At 44.0% G+C, this 22,379-nt stretch overlaps 1 protein-coding gene across 1 annotated transcript in view; it reads right to left on the bottom strand.

Moving 5' to 3' along the window:
• The window catches only part of VAT1L (vesicle amine transport 1 like), a 51,645-nt gene that overhangs the window by 7,973 nt on the left and 21,293 nt on the right, over window positions 1–22,379 (bottom strand). Inside the window, exons 5-8 of the mRNA XM_077931727.1 lie at window positions 21,892–21,995; window positions 18,884–18,939; window positions 18,117–18,311; window positions 264–347 (exon numbers count right to left, since the gene is read on the bottom strand). Coding sequence (XP_077787853.1) covers window positions 264–347; window positions 18,117–18,311; window positions 18,884–18,939; window positions 21,892–21,995 — 439 coding nt within the window. The remainder of the gene's footprint in view (window positions 1–263; window positions 348–18,116; window positions 18,312–18,883; window positions 18,940–21,891; window positions 21,996–22,379) is intronic.

Below are 22,379 nucleotides of genomic sequence, written 5' to 3'. Positions count from 1 at the left end.
TTTTTTTTTATAAGAACCCCCCTCCCAGAAATGGGTGGAGATGCTGTCCAACCCTCTGAATGCATTCTTAAGAGATGACAAAACCTCATGGAACCAGGCACAGAATTGGTCAAGAGAGCATTCTACAAATAGGGAGCCATGCCCATTTTGGGCAACACCCACTGCTGCAATGCCCCCCCCCCCCAGGGTTCAACAATAGTGAATGTGACCATCTGTCCAAAAAGGAAATTAGTCACCACTGCCTAAAACTTATTTTCACTTACCAATGGAGTTGGTGTTTTCTCCACATCCAAAATTAATTTTCCTATGTTGCCTCTGTCATGGATTCTTTGCATTGCTTCTTTCACCTATAAGGTAACAAATGCCCAAGTTACATCACCTTTGTGATGTACATAAACAAACAAACAAACAAACAAACAAAAAACAGTTCACCTTTGAATGCAAGCATATTTCATGACGCAAATACAAATGAACTCGAATCTCTAGCCCAATGAGAATATGTTGAAGTACCAAAAATCGGATGAGAAAGGTGTGCAGTACATTAGTGATAATAAAAGTGAACCCATTCAACCATGTGTTAAAAGAGAATATTGAATATTAAGACTGCAATCCTCAAATGTGAAATTGCTAATTGTATGATGAAAATACACAACTCCTTCCTAATATAAGTCTCTATTTCTGAGGGCCATAAAACTATTTTTTAAAAAAGAGATCCAGTGGGGATCTGGGAAATTACAGACTGGTTAGCTTAATGTATGTTCTGGGGAAATTGGTGGAAAGTATGATTTAAGATAGAATTACCAAGCATATAGAACAAGTCTCGCTGAAGCAAAAGCAGCCTGTGTACTGTGTACTTAAGAATAACAAAAAGCTTTTGAAAAGTACCTCACTAAATTTATTTTAGTTATTTCTTAAACTTATTAGTTGTTTGTCACCTGAAGGTCTCCAAGCGACTTACAGCACAGAAAAATATACAATACATAATATCATAAACTTAAACATGGTTTGCGTCTCAAGGGCCCCAGGACACCCCTCCATAAAAAGAATTCACACAGATACATATTTAAGATTAAGGTTGCTTGGCAAAATTTAGGCCACAACTTTATTGAATTACACAAAGTGAGTGGTATTGGCTTAGGCATTGACGAACTATAACTGACTCCTGCCCGCCTCGCAGGGAGTCTAGAAGGGTAACCCAATGAGGGAGCTACATCGATATAGATCAACAGAAGCTCACCCCAATGTTCCTGGCATGGCCCTAGCCCCTCAAGTGGACTTCGGACGAGATCCAGGACCCCTGGATTCCTTTAACGGAATACCCTTTTTCATGGAGTGGCAGGTGATGGCTGCACCTCCCCTTCCACATCCCCCACAGAGTCAATGCCTAACTGCCAAACCTTACAAAGTTGTGACAATTGCTGGGAGGTAGGCGAAAACCAAATGGCCAGTGCCAATTTGCCAAGTGGAAAAATTCCTATCAGCCCCCTGCCGCAAAACAGGCGAACAACCAAAGTCCCAAGCAAGGTCAGGCCACCGACGCAGAAGAGGACGGGAGGGCGGGTCTTCGGCGGTGGGAAGCAAGTGAGCGCGACGCGTCCCGCTGTTGATTTATATCCCTCACGATCGCGCCAAGCAGCCTGATTGGCTGCCTAGAGGTGGCGCGATTGCGGGACCAATAGAAGAAAGAGCCGGGCATAGCCCAGCTCTTAGGGTATGGGGGAGGGGTCCTTCAAGCCCTGCACACAAGCAGGACCCTCCCTTAAGAGGATCCCAATTGCTAAAACAAGCCACCTTCCTAACCCATTGTTTGAAGTTTGCTTGTTTCAAACAAACCAGTGTTAAGATTAACCACAGTTTGTTGGGTACAAATAATGTAAGATGTGGTAAATGGAAACTGGAAGCAAAAAAAATTATTCTTGCAGCTACGCCAGGAATGGAGTGCACAAGTTCAAGTCTCACCCATTCTCCTCACACTAAACTGTGGTGTAGCTGCTACACCACATCCTCACTGGACCACTAATACTTTAGCAAGGGATCCTTGCCAATCACTTATTTTGCAAGCTTTTTGACAGCAAATAAAGCCATTTAGAATTTCTTAGCAAACTATAAGGGTTTGCTGTACCAAAGCTGGAAATAGTTCCAGATCTGAATGACTGAGCAAGCATGTTAGACTGCTAGGTGAGACTTATCACCCAAATCCTGGATCTATTTCTTTGCCAAAAGAAAAAGAAAAGTAATGGACTACTCACAAATATGTGGTTTTGGGCTGGCAGCCAAAAAATGGTGATTAAAGTAGTTGCTGCATGCCCATATCTCATGCTCAGTGGAAGGAAATAAGCTTCCCTTGCATTTTTCTCTCATACACAGTATCAGGTTTAACCCTCTGGGGGAAAGCTCAAGGTGTGCTTATAGGCAAATTCTCCATAATTTGAGCAACAGGTGCTGGGAAAGAAAACAATATGATTCGAATGTTTAATATATCAAAATAAGGCTGCTCTGTGTATTGAATGCAGATGGAGGGAGTTAGGAGAAGACTGTAAAAAAGAAATTGTATGCATAGATGGAGCTGTATCAGATTTCTAGGGGACAGAAAAATAGTTTTGTTGTACAGAGCAGCAAGAGAATTAGCCAAGTTTAAAGATCCACTTTTGGATATATCCAGTATTCTTTCTCTGTCTCTCTATTTTGAAAAAGCAGTGTGATCTACAAGTGTTCATTGTGGCTCCTTTACTCCAAGGGAAGTTCAGCTGCTTTTCGACAGAAAATCTAGTCTTCCCTGGCCATTGAAGGGCGCCATGTTGACTACCCCTGCTTTTCTCTTGACTGTGAGCAACATATATGCCAAATAAAAATACTGAAAAGGCATGAAAATATTTGGTGCAAAGCATTGCTGTCCCCTCTGCTGTGCAGGCTCTTTGCTCTTGCTTCTGTAACAACTTATTTATTTATTTAATTTATTATTATTATTATTTCTTTACACAACTTAAAATTGCAAGGACCCTGTCCTCTTTTACAACAGACCACCCTATTTAAGGGCTACAGCTGAGTAGAAGAGAAGATGGTTTGTATGCCAAAGGCCCCAATTTCAATCCCTGGCATATCCATGTAGGTCTGGGGGTTGCAGGCATATGCCTGCCCCCCTTCATGCTTTTAGACACTGTGAACACAATACCAGTTGCTAAAAGGTGTGTTAGTTAGCTATTTTTAACCACTTTGAGGTTTGTTTGTTTTTCACAATCAAACCGTGTATATCAAGCAGTTATTTTCTGAAATAACTGTATAAATGATTTATTTTATATGTTTATTGCATTTATATCCCACTTTTTTCTTCCAAGAACATGGTTTCTTCCCTCCTCATTTAATCCTCACAACAACCCTGTGATGTCACTTTGGCTGAGAGGCAGTGACTGGCCCGAGGTCACCCAGTGAGCTTCAAGGCCAAGTGGGGATAAGTGGTCCAGAAGGAACAAATCAGCAATGAGATAAGCAATGAAGGTGCCAGTAAAATGAAGCTGCTCTGGACTCGAGAACAGAAAGCAGCTTGGTGAATCCTTCCAGTCCAACCCTTTCCTTTCCCCCAGTGTACTTTGCCACCTCTATTGCTCAGCTGAATAAAGACTGCTGAGACTCCCATCCACCATTTCCAATCTTCAGGCTCATTTGGAATTTCTTTAAAAGCACGAAGTCATTAGTGTCTAACTGAAACAATTTACCAGCCCCCATATGCACCGAGTAAATGTTTAAAGAGTTCTGACTCAAGTGGGATACAATAACACTTAATTGCCTTGTGTTTCATTTCTCAGTTTGCAAAGTACTGCCCTCTCAGGACTGGTTCACGTGCCACATTACAATTGGAGGCATTACCTGCATTTCTTACAGCTGGTTTATATGCTGCATGTGGAAGCGGGGAAAAGGAAAGAGCAGTTTGTGAAGTTTCTGTCCATAATACAATTGCACTAAGGATGTGGATGCACAGAGGAAGCATTCAATCCTCAGCATCTGCAGGTAGAGCTGGGAACATCGCCTATCTGAAATCACGATTGCCACTGCCAGTGAGTGTAGACCACAGATGGGGAACATGTGGCCCTTCAAATGTTGGTAGGTCCCAACTCCCATCAGACCCAGGCAGCATGCTAATGGTCAAGGACGATGGGAGTTGCAGTCCAACAACACAACAACATCTAGAGGGCCAAAGTTCACCCACCTCTGGTGTAGACAATACTGAGCTAGATGGGCCAGTCGTCTGACTCAATATAGAGCAGCTTCCATTGTTGCTAGGTATTTTGGGCTGCCTAAGAAGTATAAGGGGCCTTTCTAGGTCCCAGTTGTATTGGGATTCCCTGTGGGGCCCTTGCCTCTTCTTCATAATAGATCTACATAGGGGTCTTTGTCAGGCTGTATTCTGACCATGAGTTAGATCAAGGCCATAATATAGAGGTGGCAAGAGTTGCCAATCTTTTCCATGGTCCCCCATCCAACTGCTCACCTGGAAAGTCTTGCTATTAGTCATAATACAGGCACCTATATTATGTCTGCGTGCCTTCTGCTTTGCAGCTCACTGACAGTAACTGGATCAATGCCCTCCACCAACACTTGGTCAGATAGCTCCCTCCCTCTGCAGCTGCTTTTTAGTAAAGACTAAACACAAACATTCGTGCATGGTTTGATAGATCTTCAGAGGCGTATGGAAAGAAACTCATAGTCAAATGTAGCAGAAAACACAGCCACAACACCGAATGAATCATTACTGCATCACATTATACCAAAGGGAAGAAAGAAGCATTTCACCCACACTGGTGGATAAAATGCTAGTCTCACATATAATGTAACATCTGGTCATTAGGCCCTGTTCCAGCAATACTGGTTGCTTTCGTATCTACAGAGCTGGTTGCATTTTAAAACCAACGCTGACACCTGCGTTTAATGCAACATTATCTACTGTGATGTTTAAAATTTTCTCCACCTAAGTTAAGGAGACCATTGTATTCTGCAGACATGGAGATACGGACCTCCTTTTCTTTCTCTGCTGGATCTAAGAAATGTGCACTGTAGGGAATTCTCCTACTCCTGATGAACTGCTGCATAATAATCAATGGCTATTTGGCTTCTGTGTGAACAGAAAATGCAGAAACTGATATAAGAGAGTGGGTACTATTTACTGCATTTTTATTCCACAATTTCCCTAAGTTTTATTACCACCACTGCTAACTTTTATCTTTGCAGTCACCCTATGTAGTACTTTTGGCAGAGATAGGGTGATTGAACCCAAAGTCACCCAGTAAGCTTTGTGGAGATCTGAACCCAGCCTAGACTGACACTAACCACTACACCACACTCCCTGTCTGGTGGCAGTGTAGCAGCAAAGAGTATGAGCTATTTGCCACAATCACACTAGGGAAGCCCCTATCCCTCAGCCTCCATCTCTGCAGTTGTTGGAGATAGCCCAGTACTATCTATTTACCATATTTTTCACCCCATAGGGCACACCGGCCCATAGGGCGCACCTAGTTTTTTTGGGGGGAAATAAAGGAAAAAAAATTTATTTTCCCCCCAGGCGCGGGGCTGGGGCGGGGGAAGCCCGAGCTTCCCCTGACCCCAGCCCCCAGAACAGGCTGCTCTGCGCAAGCCATGGGAGGGCTCCCGCGGCTTGCGCAGAGCTACCCGAAGCCCGGGCGTGACTGCTCAGCGCGCCCGGGCTTTGGGGTGCAGGCAGCTCTGAGCAAGCCGTGGGAGCCCGGCGGGAACTCCCGCGGGCTCCCAAGGCTTGCGGATAGCTTCCTGAAGCCTGGAGAGCGAGAGGGGTCGGTGCGCACTGACCCCTCTCGCTCTCCAGGCTTCAGCGAAAGCCTGCATTTGCCCCATAGGATGCACACACATTTCCCCTTCATTTTTGGAGGGGGGAAAGTGTGTCCTATAGGGCGAAAAATATGGTACTTATTGCATTTGTACCCTGCTTTTTAGCCAAAAAGACCCCCAAAGAGTCTTACATACCAGAAGTTAAAACAAGAGAGTTCCTGCCTGTCTAAACTACATGACGCACAAGAAAAAAGGCTGGAGGGAAGAGGGGCGAAAGCAAGCACTCTGGTCCTGCCTGGGAGCATCCAGCTTCCTGCTTCTTCTCCTGCCTTTTCTCACCCACATACCTTTGCTGCTGGTCTATCATTAGCAACAGGGGAATGGAGAAAGGGAAAGAGAGGTCTCCTCCCTTCTCATGATCTTTGCTGCTCCAGCTCCACCACCCTCTACCATCTGAAGGATTCCTACTTCTTCAAAAGGCTCTGATTTTACTCCTTTGCTATTGCATGCTTGGAACTGCCTCCTTCCTTCACATCCCTCTTCAAAACCCACAAAGCCTTTGCACAATCGCCCATCTCTCATGCCTTATTGTGATCCAGCCAGTCGAGAAGCCTACGCATGGGCAACTGAGGGTGCTTCCAGACTGAGGGCATTGTTTTGGGTATGGCAAATCCAGGTTGCTCAATGATAGTGGATTGGGAGGTCATGTGCAGCAAACTTGCTTCCCCAAATGATGGGACTCTTTGTGATAAGGAAAGTGATGGGAGAATGCATTGAAAAGTGTAGGATACTGCTCGTTTTGATGCAATGACATCTAACCTTCTTGCAACAAAATTAGAATGAATGCTCAACAGACAGGTTGAAACAAATACCTATTGCTTCTTTATTTACCCCTGCCTTCTTACATTGTTTTTGCCACACCAATTTTTAGATGGTAAGCTCCTTGTGGCAAGGAGCTGCCTTCTTGCTCTTTGAAGTACTGTGATGATGGCACTAAATAAACAAACAAACAAAGACACAAACAAACCACTGCTAATTTCCCAGTGTTCCTCGCCCCTCAGCCTCACCTCTGCAATGGTTTCCCCAGTGCTTCTTGCCCCTGGCATGCTCCACAGCTGTATGTAAAGCATCACAAAAGACATTTCTAAATGGAGTTTCACATATTCCTAGGTCAAACCCTTGTCGTGTTTAACACACCCCAACTGGATATTAGCAGTATCCTCCAGTCCCTAGCTCATGCTGTTTCTGTTACAGAACCTTGATGGATTGTGGGTAGCTTTTTCTACTAATACAAGTTGAGCATCTTTGGAGGACAGATTTAAGCCACTGGTCAGTTACACTGCAAAAAGATAAATTCCCCATCTCTAATTAATTCCTTTCCCCATCTGCCTTGCCCCGGTGCTGCTAAGGAACAAGCAGCTAAATCACGTTGTGACGAATCACAGGGATGAGATCTCCATGGTTACAGGTCATGTGGTCTACAAATACAAGCTTTTAGCGTCAGAGTTACTTTGGCAACACAAGTGGCAGAGGTAACTGATGCAGATCTTGCCCAGATTTATGACAGGATACATCCAGACAAAAATGTGCCTATTTTGCATTCAGAGGTGCACTATCAGTCACCATAGGGTGTATTTGCTGCTCCTATGCATTCACTGAACACATAGGAGAGTGGGATCACTAACCACCATTTCCCCTTGCCTCTGGTGACTGCACATTGGGTGCATATAAAGGGGGCCTCTGCATGTAAAGGTGCTCCAGGCAAAGGTGGGAAGGTATGTAGCTCAGTGGTAGTGCATCTACTTGCATGTGGAAGGTCGCAGGTTCAATGCCGGGCATCTCCAGATATGGCATATTTTAGCACGGATAGCTCTTAAGCAACACTTCAATACTGTAACCTTTCAGTGGAGCCATCACCCCTAAAGGTTTTCATTATCACTGTTGATTTGTCTGGTTTATCAGAGCTACAATGTTAACTTAGTAAAATACTGGTGCTTAGGGCATTCCTCGGTCCAGATGAGGGGCATGATGGTTTGGAGTTTAAAATAAATAAATCACAAACACTTGAAGTCACAAGGAACTGCATAGAATGTTTAAAAGGCCAAGGGCCCTGTAGCAGGCTTGCAACCTAAAGAAGAGTGTGAGAAGTGATGACCACTGACTTGGAAGGAGAAGTGATGACTTGGAGGGCTTTGAGAGAGGATTAGACAAATTCATTGATGATAAGGCTATTAGTGGCTATGTTCCGCCTCCACGGTCAGAGGCAGTATGTCTCTGCATACCTTCCGGGAATTGCAAGCAGGGAGAGCATTGCTGCACTCATGTCCTGCTTGTGGGCTTCTAATAAATATTTTTTATTATTATTATTATTATTATTATTATTATTATTATTATTATTAAAATTTTATTTATATCCCGCCCTCCCCAGCCAAAGCTGGGCTCAGAGTGGCCAACAACAGTAAAAGTAATACCACATTCTAAAATCAATTCATTATAAAATCAATTCAAAATCAAATTAATGGCAACCATTGGGCTAGAGTTCTATGAGGACTGCCAAAGGAGGGGGTCAGGCTGTGCCTTGGCCAAAGGCCTGGTGGAACAGCTCTGTCTTACAGGCCCTGCGGAAAGATGTCAAGTCCTGCAGGACCCTAGTGTGACAGAGCATTCCACCAGATCGGAGCCACAGCCAAAAAGGCCCTGGCTCTGGTTGAGGCCATCCTAACCTCCCTGTGGCCCGGAACCTCCAAGATGTTTTTGTTTGAAGACTGTAAGGTCCTCCGTGGGGCATACCAGGAGAGGCGGTCCCATAGGTAAGAGGGTCCTAGGCCGTATAGGGCTTCGAAGGTTTAAACCAGCACCTTAAACCTGATCCTGCACTCCACCGGGAGCCAGTGCAGCTGATATAGCACTGGGTGAATGTGATCCCACGGCGAAGACCCCATAAGGAGTCTCGCTGCGGCATTCTGCACCCGCTGGAGTTTCTGGGTCAGTCTCAAGCATCTGATTGGCCACTGGATGAGAGTGTGCTGGACTAGAATGCATTTATACGCATGCATAGTAAAGTAAAGTAAAGGTGCCCTACCCTTTACTAAGGACCAGACCAGTCCTTCATGTGAATGCCACATTAAACATGGGTAGGGAACCTCATCTTGGGTCCAAATGCAAGTCTCTGGGTCTCTCTATTTAGCCCTAGAATTCTCCTAAAGCCACACCCCAACCCCAACCCCTTTCCCTAGGCTTCACCCTGCACTGACATTGCTTCTCATCCTCCTTGAGTGTTCTTGCCAGACTGCAATGTGTCCTTGAACTCTGACAATGCTTCGTGCTTGACTGGATGAAGGATAGAGAGGTGTGCAAGAGTGTGTATAAACTAGCCTGGAGAGAAGATGGTAAGAAATGCAATGGCTATTATTTCTTTTTTACTAGTGTGCCACCCAGAGATTGAAGGAACCCTAAATTGGATAACCTCAAGGAATGCAACATTTTAAACATAACAAGACATCCTTGAAGAAGCTTACAAAATGGTTGCCAAATAGGACCAGATATTTTCCAGGCACATTCCTGGTAAATAGGGTCTTTGGGGCATAGGATACTTTCCACATTTGTATTCTAAAGTTGTACAGCACCAGGAGGGGCTAAAAAGATCGCTGTGTCATTTTTTTGCCATTACAATGAATTATGTTCGTTTTTAGGTGCCCTGTCCACATCAAGAGGGCTGGCCCTACCATTAGGTAGACTAAGGAAGCTGCTTCAGGCAGCAGATACTGAGGTAAGTGATAGGGGGAAGAGCTGTGTGTGCCATATAGAATGGCTTGCCTTCTCCTAAACTAGGCTGCTGCTCTCAGGAGCAGTGGAGGGCACTGTCACACCCTAGTAAGATTTAGCTGCCTATTTGGTTGGGTTTGTACATGGAATGAGGCATGTGCTATCATTGCCTCAGGCAGCAAAAAGGCTTGGGTTGGCCCTGCACAGCAAATGCCTCTAGTAGCTACACTTTCCTTTGCTTTTTCTTTCAGTACAGAAGGACGCCTTTCCCCCTGAATGGTCTGTTGCCATGGTAGCCAATGTAAAAACAGGCCAGAAATGAAGAATTTTCTTTAAAAAGGACCAAAAACTGCTAGTGAAGGCAAACCTGGACTCTCAGGGACCAATTTTAGCTATTTAAAAGAAGCTGCCTAGTCCCACAATTGGAGTGCAAACTCTCAAGTTTCCCCATTAGCCTATAAATATGTAAAAAAAAAGTTCCTGACACTGTTTTGTTTACAGTCTTTCAGTCACAACCATGATGAATCAGGACCCACAAGTGAGTCAAGCCCAGACCTAAGGTGGCTTGCACCTGTGGGACCACCTGTCTCTCATTTGAATTTCCTTTGAAAGGGGGGCAGAGAGAGAAATGAGCAACCTGGTATGTAGAAAGATGATATTTTGGAAGGTGAGGCTTTTTTCAACCTGGCATAAGGAACTGCATTTTCAGTTTAAAAAAGGTAGTGTGTTTTTCTTTGCATGTTGCAATTTAGGGATATGGGGTGGGGGAGAGAAGGGAAATATCTTGGGTCTGAATAGAGTGAAGGCAAAGGAATTACAATACGTCTAGGACTATTATCATTATAATTATTACTACAAAGCATGTAAAGCTGAATGCACACAAGTTAAATGCACGTAAGCTGCGAGTTACCTATACATTGAAGCTAGGGAGGGACACAGGGTCTCTGGGGTTGTACCATCCTATATAGAACTCTTGTATCAGGATGCTAACATTTTCACTTCTACACTTGCTATAAGACTATACCTCTGTCGGTGACTAAATATGTTAAAGAAGATCAGACTTGTTTCATGCCAGGGTGCCACCTACCAGACTCAGTGCGGTGAGTCCTTAACTCAGTTTTGGCTACAGGTTTGGCAAGGCCCTGAAGCAACTTTACTCTGACTCCAAAATGACCTGTTGCCAAGTCCTATTTCCATGGTCGTTGCTTAGCCACCCCCCTCATTTTCCTGTGCAGGGAAGCTTAGATCAGTGTTTCCCAACCTTTTTTGGGCAAAGGCACACTTGTTTGATGAAAAAAATCTTGAGGCACACCACCATTACAGTCCCGTGACGTCAGCGCGCAGCGTCACGCCAGGAGGGAAGGGCGCCGGGGCGCTGCTGCTGCTGCTGCCGCCGCCGCTCCCGGCAGGCATGGGCCCAGCTGAGGCGGCGGCGGCTGTTGTGGTGGTGGCGGCGATAGCGGGCGGAGGAGGGGGCGGCGGCGGGGCCGAGGTGGCCGGCGGCGGCGGGGGAGGCGGCGGCGGGTGGAGCAGGAGGGCGGCCGAGGCTGGTGAGGGAGTAGGGTTGCCCGGGGCTTGAGGAGCCGTCGCCGGGAGTTGCTGCTGCTGTTGTTGCTGCTGCTGCCCGGACATGCCGGCCTCCTCCTCGTCCGCTGTCTCGCGCTCCTCCCTTTTGCGCGTGCTGCCCCGCCGCCGCCCCATTGGCCGGGTCCTGTCAGCTGATCCTGTGTTATTTCCTGTGTGTGTGTGTGAGGGGAGAATGGAGAGAGAAACCTCGGCACCACCACCGCGGAGCCGCCCCCGGCTCGACGCGGATCCTTGCCGCCGCCGCCCCGCCTCTCGCCGCCCGACTCACCCGCCTCCCTCCCATGGCACACCAGGCAACGCCTCGCGGCACACTAGTGTGCCGCGGAACACCGGTTGGGAAACACTGGCTTAGATGACGCTCCAAAGTGCCAGGCTTTGTACAGTGCTACTGACCATTCATCTACACACAGCACCGTTCTATTCAGGAGTACATCCATCCTGGCTTTATCCTCTTCTCAAAGGGGATATCACTAAAAACTGGCTTCTGGTCATTTGGAATGTGTCAGTTCACCTAAGGTTATTTAGGGAACACAGCCTTTGCCAGACTGTTTAGATAGAAGCATCTTCCCCCAGGTCTGTTCTCATTTATTTAGAAGTGAAGCTCATTATTGTTAATTGCTACTGATGCTTCAAGCCAAGTGCATGTATCGCTTTCTTGGAATCTAGCAGACAATTTGCTCTTTGTGGAGATGCTAAGATTCATTTCTGTAACTGATTTTTTGTCGGTTTGCTCTCTGCCTCTTAGTTTAGTCCTTCTCTTCATTTCTTCATCAAAGTTCTGCCAGCACAACATGCTAAACTTATAGGTCAGTTCAGTTGCCAGCCTTCTGAAAGAGGCTTAATTTATTATGACTATCTTGTGCAGAGAGCGGCAACATTGATCTACCATTTAAACATATTAGTAGACCTTGAGCATCAGAGGTTTACTCAATAGAGATATCATGACAAGCAGAATGCAAAGTACTGCAAGGCAAATGACAAAACAGGATGCCAGCGCACCACTCTCTCTGGCATTTTCCCATCCATAAATGCATTTGCATGAGAAAGGAAATGCTGTCATGGAAATATCAGGAGTGACAGAAGAGTGCATTATATTAATTCAGTTCTAGATGAGGTGCACCTTGGAAAAGAAATGCTCCAATTAATGCAATTGCTTTTCTATTTTTAACATTTGGCTTGATGGTGTAAACTTTATTGTGATAATGCAGCCGATATATTGAATTAATATCCACTACTGTAATCAATGCAAATGAATATAGTTATTAGTCCACCCCCACCACCACTGATGGAACAAGATTATTCCTTGCTCTTTGATAGATGTGATATTTGTCCATGTTCCAGCAGGCAAAAAGATGCCTGGCAACCAGCTTGCAGCACTGGAACTGGTTTGACTTGGACATTGACCATCAGCCAAGTCTCAGCCACAGACATAGAACAGCCAGCACCAGCATTTGGCATCAAACCCTGTAAGTAAGCCAGAAGTTGACAACCAGGGGCCCTTGAAAACCAAAGCCCCTGAATGAAGACACACAGCCTGCCCAGGACAGCACTGCCTGAGCTTGACTTGACAGAGTTACTCATTAGAAACTTCATGCTCCCCAGATTTTGATCACCAACAGAAGCAGTGTTCGAGTTGGAAATTGTTACCTAATGGGGTGCTTAGGTCCAGGACCTAGGCCTGGACTTTCCACTCTTGGAGATGGACAAAGCTCAGCAGGGATTGTCAGGGCCAGGAGATATAAAAGAGTTCAGTGGTTCCCTCCAGGTGTTTTAAACCACAACTCCCATCAACCCCAGCAGCATGGCTAGTGATAATGGGAGTTGTAGTCCAAAGCATATGATGTAGTCCAAAGCCACATGAGGGCTATCCTTGGAGCAGAGAAGAGATTGGACGGGATGATCAGTTCAGTGACTTATCTAGGGTCCTGAAAGCTCTGTATTGGACCATGCTTGCTCATGTTCTATATCTTTCATGCCTAAGAGCTTCCATGCCTAAGACCAATGTTAGTTCTACCCAGAGTATTTCCATTGAAATTAATGGACATTGCTAACCTAGGCCCATTAATTTCGATGGGACTACTCTGAGTAGAACTTAGTTGGATACAACCCTGTGTCCTTCTCTGTACTAGTGCTCTGGAATCTGCATTTGTGCATAGGACTCTGCCTGGTGCTTGCTCAAGTCAACAGTTTTCCATGGCTTTCTCTGGAGGATGAAGAACTTGAATTTGGAGTATGGTTTCCACCAAAACCTTTAAAGCTCAAATCAGCATGGTACATGGGCAAAAGAAGGTTCAAAGGTACAACAAGTGCTGTGTATAGCTAAGCAAGCTAAGGTGATTCAACAAGGGAGACAACGCCTTGGGCCTCATTATATGGGAATGGGATGGGCACAACTTCAGCGTGGCAAGTGGGGCTGTCTTTTGGACTGGGCAAGCAAGTGGGATTTCTGCTGTCAATTAAGCTTTGCCACGGATGCGCCCATGCAACTCTAACCTTGCAGCTCTGCCCAGACTCATCCAGCTAAGCAGCACTGGTGTCAGTATCAGGTGGGTCATCCCACTACATTCACCACTACTGGAGTGATCAGTGCTTGAAGGGGAGGCATGGCTGGTTGGCTGGAACAAGAATGCCCCTAGTAGGTTGAAAGGCACCACTGCTCAAGGCAGACCCCAGCACAAAATCAACAGCAGCTATTTCCTCCTGCTTAGTTACCTAATGAGACTGAGACTCCCATTCAGCAGAAACTGTGAATGTTGTCACAGTTGTGGCAAGATGAAGGGAACTTGTGGAGGGAGAATTTCCAGTACCTTTCTCTTCAGAGTCCCATGTACCACATGAAAATCTTCTCTAAAGGGTCAGTGGGTCTGCCTGAGGAGTCTGGAATGAGGCATGGAGATGTTGAGGAAGTGGGAGAACTGCTCACAATTGCAACCTTGCACAAGCAGAGCTCTCTCCTTGGGCAAAGTGTCTCCAGTTTATTTTGAGAAACTCCTTCCACTCAAGGCCCCTGTAACATGTATCATGTTTTTCAGGAAGCAATCCCAACCCTGAAACCTAGACCTGGACGCAAGGCTGTCAATTTTCAAGTATCTGTGGCAACTCTAATGAAAGAACCCAATGTCATAGTGGATAGCAGTGTTTAAAATCACTCTTAGCTTGCAAACCTTCTGACTAATTTGATCACAAGAAAATCCATTCATAGTCTGTTGTCCCTCTGGCTTGATTTAGATGTAAATTCACCACTCACTTTTTGCACCATATCTGCCGCTGCTGTTTCAACCACTCTTCCAATCCCTATTTTTGATGATGCTGCATGTGCATTCATAGTCCACATCTGCACCATATATTTAAAGCACTATTATACAACTTTAACCGTCTTTGTTCAAAAACCAACCTCTCTTTCCAGGGAGTTCTAGGGATTTCAGCTCTGTAGGGATCTCCTAACAACTTTCAGCACTGTTAATACAATTCCCAGGATTATTTGGGGGAAATCCATGACTGCCTAAAGTGGTATAATAGTGCTTTAAATGTATGGTGTTGATGCGGTTCTTAGTGTTGAAAAAAGTATCCCTGTGACAACATGCAGGGTTGCACTTAAGTTTTACTTAGAGTAGACTAATGGGAGTAAATTAATTTATTAATCTCCTTAATTTCAATGGGTCTATTCAGAGTATGACTAGCATTGGGCATTACCTATTTGCTCAATGGTGGCAACAATGATGTCAAGTGGGGATTCAGGGTAGGGCAACAATCTCCTTTAAAATATGTAAATAGTGCTAAGACAAGCTGTGTTGGTAGTCTTATATGGCAGCGTCCCTGTCCCTCCTCATTTGTTTGGCAACATTCATTTAACATTTGGTAGATTTCTATCCTGTCATTTTGACACTAGCCTGAGAAGTATGCAAATACAATCTGTTTGAGATTGCAGCCTAGCTCATTTATCAAGCCTACTCACCGCTCATGATCTAGTGGGGAATTTGTAAAGCATGTTACAGCTTGGAATCATCAGCAAGAATATAATGATCCCAGGGTTTGGGATGGATTTGTTTTATGGCTCTTGCATTCAATTCAATTTTTTGTTTACATGCTTCCAATTTTGGCTAGAAAAACTCAATATTCCAAGGAAGAAGTTGATCAATACACACGTTATATGTATATCTATATCTGTCTTCAGTAGTTTGTCCTGTGTAGGCTGTACAGAAATCAACCATAAAAACTATAACAAAATAATATCAATATGTACTGATTTCTTAATCTTCAAGGCTAGGGAAAGCTTCTGCAGAAGGTAACTACAGAGATTTTAAACTGTCAAAAGGATTTATCTTTGCTTTTATTTTACCTTCTTGTTGAATGTAATGGCTGTGGAAGTGTAAATTGATAAAAAATCTGAATCTATGTCTTCTGTACTTTAATTCAATATCTCATTCTTATCATGATAGTTAAAGTAAATGTCATACCAGGAGTTGACATTTTTGCTGTGCAAATAGTTCATTCTCCCATTCTAAGGTTTACCACCTCAAAAATGAGTGTAACTGGTATTCACTGTGGCTTTTCCCAACTGATTCACCTCCCATTTCCCTTTCCCTTTCTCCCTAACAGCGAGTTTACTTTTATACTGTAAACCAGAGGGCTGAGCACATGCTATTTCTCATTTTAACACAGAGTACCACCTGCAATTGAAGGTGTCATATACACCAAAAGTGAATTCAGTTTCCCAGTGCCAACCTTATGTAGCCAAAACTGTACCATCCATGCACGAGAGGGAGGTAGCACCAGACTTGGGGAACCCTCCAAATTTGCAGAAGCGCACGCACGCGCACACACACACACAATTAAATGGGGAAAAAGCAAGGCAGGGGAATCAAAAACAGTGCAATGAGAACTAGCAGCTTACACAAAGTATCCTGGATGGGCTATTAGAGTTAAGAAGAAAACCACAAACTCTCTTTCCTGCACCATACGGTGGTGTCCCAACTGGAAGGAAAGTGGGGAAAGATGCCTTCTACCTTCACTACTCTCCACAACCTTGCTATTTACCTATACAATAAAATCCAAATGATCTTGCATCAAGGAAAGGCCTTATGGGAGCAGAATGAGGGAGATATCTCTTTGCTTACATTCCCCCTTAAAAATGAACAGAACTACAACGCTCCTGTTTGAGGCTATCTGGAACCTTGAAGAACAACAGCGTGATGACTCACTGCAACATCTGGTTACAGGCCTATATGTTACTTTCAAATCCAATCTGCGAATTCTAGCAGAGTCTGAAATCTACTTTGCATCTGCTTGCAAGTCACACTAACAGGAATCTGTGTTATATATTCATTATCCATGCTTCCTTCACTACCCCAATACCAGGAGACTCTTATCTAGGATACACAGTGCCTTGAATGCCACAGGGAGCCTCTCAAAAACCACAGTCTCGATACGGTCAGGAACTGGAAGCCAGCATGCAAAGACAATCAAGAGTCAATGGCAACCAAGCAGCAGGTTCAAGCCATTAGTCAGGACTGAAGAGTGAACAGAATCAGAAGGCAAAACAGGAAGCAGGACTGGAGGACAACCGGAGGACTAAGAAGCAAGCCCAGAAATGCAAGACACATTAGAACTAACATAGACTTTGCTGCTCAAGCAAGAGTGAGCTGGAAAAAAGTCCTATACTAGGGCTGCCATATGTTCGGGAATCGGACTGTCAAAATGGCGTCTGGGCAGATTTTTGCTGAATCAGAAAAATGTCCAGGAAAATCCGTACATATGGCAACTAGGGCAATTTTATTAGAAAAATGTTCCCCAAAGACATAGTTTTTGGGGGGAGATGTTTGCCGCTCAACAACTTTGACTGGATTTTCACTTTGGGGAATATGGCAATCCTACCTATACCCCTTTATGCCCAGGAGGTGCCAATGCTTAGCCTGGGTTGGTGGAGCTAGGCTGCATCTAGAAGTCTTTAAGAGGCTGGAATTAGCTAGAGCACCACATGGTCAATAGATCCCAGCACTAGCTCATTTACTAATAGAGACATAAGGAAAATGTGCAGGCAGAATGCTGCCTGATAGCTTACTAAATGGTAAACTTGTTCCTGCCTTTCTGGCCTATGAATAAGAAAACAATTAAATGCTATTTCATTGGCATTTGATGCAATTAGGTAATTGTAAAGAATATCAGGCTAGCTGGATTTTGTGTGTTGCCTGTCCTGCAGCGATTGCTGCAGAAATTATTATTTTTTAAAAAACCAAAATTCCCCAACCCCTTAGGCCTCCTGCATCATGACACTTCTGGCTATGGCCTTGGCTGTCTTTCTTCACCTCTCTCTCAAAACTCACATTTCCTGTGACTGGTATCTTGGTTCTCACCCCCAAGTAAAACGCTGTATGTGTGACTGCCTTTGCTTAAATCCCTGATTTGTTAGCCTCAGCTCTTTCATTCATAGGAATGCAGGACAATGAGTCCGTAAGTGACTGTAGAGGCCAATTCCTCCACAGTGAAACTGAGATCAATGCACATGCAGAGTGAAAACATCCAACATGTGCAACAATACTGAACAAGATGAAGTCTCTGTGATTAAACTGAACAAAATGAAAATCAGTAAGAATCTATCAAAGCTCATATCAGCAGCGGCATTTTCACAGAAATCAGTGTTCAGAATCAGAAAACGGAACTACAAAATGGAATTATTCTGCCCAGTCATCTCCAGCCAAAGATTCATATATTTATTATAAATGCAAACATATAAAACACCAGTTCTCAAACTAGCTCATTTAGAGGAATCAAAATTATATGCACAGATGTCATATTTCCTGAAAATAATTAACAATGCAATCTTATGCATGTGTCCTCAGAAGTAAGTCACACAGTGTTCAGTTGATCTTATTACCAGGTAAGATTGCAGCCTAAGTATCTTTTCAGGGATGCATTTTTCTAAAAAAATCAATCATCAGAGTAAGATGAAAGATAGGTGATTATCCTACCTCTTCCAGAGCCCATAGTGAATCAACGAGAGGTTTGATCTTCTTCTCGTTGTACAGTTTTAAGAGTTTGTCCATTACATTTTGAATCAGGCCACTTCGGCCTTGTTTGAAAAGCAGGTTTAAGAGAGAAAATCCAGCCATGACTTTGTTTTCTTCATATAGCTTGATCGGGTTCACTTTCTCCACTTGCCACCACTAGAGAGACAAGCAAATAGCAACAAGATCAGACCCATGTAAGTTATTTAAGCAAGTATAAAGCGATAAAGTTTTATCCAATGTTAATTCTAGGCAGAATAGACCCAGTGAAATGAATGGACATGACTAGCCTCAATGGGTCAACTCTGAGTAGAACTAAAACTGGCAGCCACCAGAAATGGCAATATTTAATTTTAAGAAATCGGGATTATTCTCCCATGTGCACTGGTTTTGAGTCTGCAAAGGTTAGCCATTCTGTTAAAACAAAGAGTGCTTGGTGCACTAGTGGTGGTGGGGCTGAACTAGGACTCAGCTAGACTGGTAAAGAAAAAGCGATTTACCGGTATATGCATTGTATGTGTGATATGACATTGTGCCACCAAATGGCGATGTGGAGTCCCGTTTTCCTCTACCTGCTTTCCCTGTTTAAATTTACAATGCTTTAAACTGAAACACTTCTTTGATGTGTCTAGATCCAGCCCTAATGGAGCTCAGAGTTCTTTTCCGAGCCAATGATTTAGTGACATATAAATGAGCACCATCTAGCCAAGCCACAAAGTTATTATACTTACTGATTTTGCAAAGCTGAAGAAACTTTTGGTTTCCCCGGTAACCATGTTTGATGAGCCTAGAAAAATAAGGGCCAGAGCAGGGGTGGGAGAAAGATAATTACATTTTAAATTAAAATATTGCTCATTGTGTGCCTTGAGGACCAGGCCTAAGAATTTGGAGATCCGAATCAAAATCTTAAAATAACATTCCAGTTCTCCGTAAAGATTTTATGAAAGTAGTACTGAGAAAGAATAGCACATCCTGTCCACGGTTTCAGAACACAAGCAAACCTCAGAAAATTTATGTCCATTCAAATATGCAGTGAGGCATCTGGTAGAGTCCAGATTTCACCAAGCTGGTACCCACCAGATCTTTGGGGCTACAACTTGCATCAACCCCAGCCAGCAAGGCAAATAATAAGGGATTATGGGAGTTGTAGTCCAGCAGCATCTGAAGAGCATCAGGTTGAGGAAAGCTGCCTTGCATGATTTTGTGTTTATGTCTTCCATACTCCCCCCCCCCAGTACAGTACAGTGCCTTACATACTTGTTTTTCAGCATAGTTCTTCCCAATTTCTGATAGCTGAAACACATTTCACTTTCCTTTGAATTAAAAATGGAATTTTGTATTTGAAAAGATTTACCTTCACTTGCTGTTTTTTTACATCTGTTTACATGGTTTGTTTGTTGTTGTTGCTGTTTAAAAAATGATAATAGTGTTCACAGCGAAAAGGGATAAAAATAAGATGAAAAGCAAAATGTTACAGACTCAGAAAACTAAAACCAATACAGCCATTTCTACCATTATGTAAGACACCCTGAGAACAGTAATAGTTGGCATATAAATTGTAAATAAAACTAAAGTCTCTGAAAGAGTCTATGTCCTTGACAGTGAAGGGAAACAGAGATGAACCAGTCAGGGCTTGGCAGTGTACGCGTTTGCACACTGACTTGTAATATTTTTGAGGAAGGGCAGTTGAGAAATATTTTAACTGAAATGTGTGTGCAGAGAGCAGGCTTTTCCAACCTGGTGTCCTCCAGATGTTTGGGGATTGTATTATTCCCCATGGATGAGGATTTTCTGGTATGAACACACCACCTGTTGCTACTATTGATCCAGACCATTTTGCGGACACCAAGTTGGGGAAAAGCTGGTGTAAAACATCTGCTTTATTGGTGTAAACATATTGTCAAGATCCCAGATGAACGAGTTATTTTGTATGCATCCATAATTATGGAAAACTAGGAGAATCTAGCAGTATGAACTGATGATCAAAGACTGATTTGTAATAACTAAGGATGCTGCCTGCTATGTTTTGAGTGTTTTCTTGTCATTTGCTTTTGTGAGAGGAGAGAGAGAGAGAGTAATCCAATTGTGTTGGAAGATGGTAAGTGAGCCAGCATGCTTGATAGGCCTGATGATTCTGGGGAGACCATCCTGGCACTCACAGAGCCTGCCCACAGACGCTATGCCAACCTCATCATGGGCCTTTCACCCCCACCAGTCCCAGGAACTGCCAGATGACTAAATGCCCAATAACAGCAAAGTGGGCAGGGGGGAGCTGTCATTGTCAAATGTAGATTAGAACTGAACTCTTAAGTATGGTGCACTGTCTGGCATACAACCACGGAGCCAAATTCTATTCTGAAGAATTCTTTCAGAGATTGGGGGGAGGGGGTCCTTCTGTTTTTCTTCCAAGAGCATCCTTTGTGCACAAAGAGAAATTGGGCTCATAGCCCAGATTCCTTGGTCCTCTCTTGGCAGGGAAGGGTGCTTTCTCTGTGCTGCCAAAAGGATACTTTGTGAGGCAGGGGAAATGAAATCCTTGAGAGATAATGTGGGGAGAGGGGTTTCTGCTAAACCTTTTGATATCATTGACAGGGCCTTTTTTCCCCTCTCTGGGTTTGCTTTATATCCTGCCTCAGCTCTCTGCTCCGCATCCCCCTCCATGACTCAGCTGTCAGGGTCAATCGTGCAATGATGGCTGCATTCAAATCAAGACTTGAGATCAGTGTCTCCCAATCCAGAATCTGGAACAGACCACGGGGAGCTAAACTAGGGGATGCTGCCAGAAGAGGGACTTGAGCTGGATCCTGAATTGTAGCAGGAAGTAAATACTGCTCACATATTTATGTTAAGACTCGACAATCTTACAGCTTGGTGAAATGCAAGCAAAGCACTGAATCAGGGAGCAGGTGAGTTTCTTATCAAAAAAAGTAAGAATAGTGAACCTACATTTTGCCCTATATCTCAGGTTCTTCAAATGTCCACGACACCCACCCCCAAATGAAAGCTACTGATCTGGCTATAATGGTTAATGGTGTGCCTGTGTGCAACTGCCCCTTTGCCCCCTGGATACCCTCATTGTATGAAAAGGTAAAGGATGCCTGTAAACTAGATGCCCATTGCATTGCCTAGAGCTGGTGTAAATTTCTCTTATGTTCCTTCAAGGTTCAAACTCAAAGGATTAGTATGAAAGCAGACTCAGAGGCAATTCAAATGAATTAGCACTTTTATGTTAGTGATGCTGACTGGGGCTGATGGCACCTATGGTCCATAATGTTCAGAGGCCTATCCCTGCATTAAGAACAGGTGAACATGCAGCCCCAGTCACATATGTCCTGAAGCTGCCCGCTTCTTCCATGTATGTATGTGTCTGCGTATGTCTCTCTCTGTACAGTAATGCCAGATTGAAATTATTTTCACTTGCTTCCCAGAACAGTAGCTGTGCTGCTTTTGGTTGAGGATAAAATGAGACAGAGAACCATGTATGCCACCACGAATTCTTTGGAGAAAAGGGTGTCATATATTTGTAATAATAATAATAATAATAATAGTTGTATTTGTCCACTGAGGCCACAATGATTGTTCATGCATACTGCATCATAGAGCAGTTCTGAGTTGATGTCATCCATTTCCACCATATGAGACACCATAGATTGATACTAATGACAACCTGAGTTGACTACCATCGAGTGGCGATTGGCGGAGCGGCTGAGGGTTTATTTGCCAGCTGACTTTCACTCACCATATAAAATGTAAGTCCCGAGTGGTTTGAGAAGACTGAGGCCTTTGCCTGTATTTTCTCCACAAAGGCAGTCCAGGACAATGTCTACGCCGTCTGCAGAGATTCTAAAAAGCAACAGACACAAATTAAGACAATGCGGCTTGCTGCCTTCGACTCCATAGACCTCGTAAGATTTTCTGAGGAACTGAAACCCATACACATCTTTTAAAAATGGGGCTGCATACAGCTAAGTCATATTCAGAGCAGACCCACTGAGAATGTAAGTTCGTCATGCCGATTGATTTCAGTGGGTCCACCCTGAGTATGACTTAAATGGACTCATGAACCACAAGAAGGAATAAATGGTTCAAGTACTCACCACCACAGCCTACTCCTAAGAGACAGATGCATAAATGTGCCAAGGGCCATAGATAAAGCACTTGCCAGTGTGAACATTCCTGTCTTATTTAAATGCAGCTGCCGCATTTGTTAGACTTATACTCACGCCT

This window comes from Podarcis muralis, chromosome 7 (assembly GCF_964188315.1).
Source record: "Podarcis muralis chromosome 7, rPodMur119.hap1.1, whole genome shotgun sequence".
Lineage (NCBI taxonomy): Eukaryota > Metazoa > Chordata > Lepidosauria > Squamata > Lacertidae > Podarcis > Podarcis muralis.
Note: the sequence above shows the minus strand (reverse complement) of the source record. Positions and strands in the feature narration are given on the sequence as shown.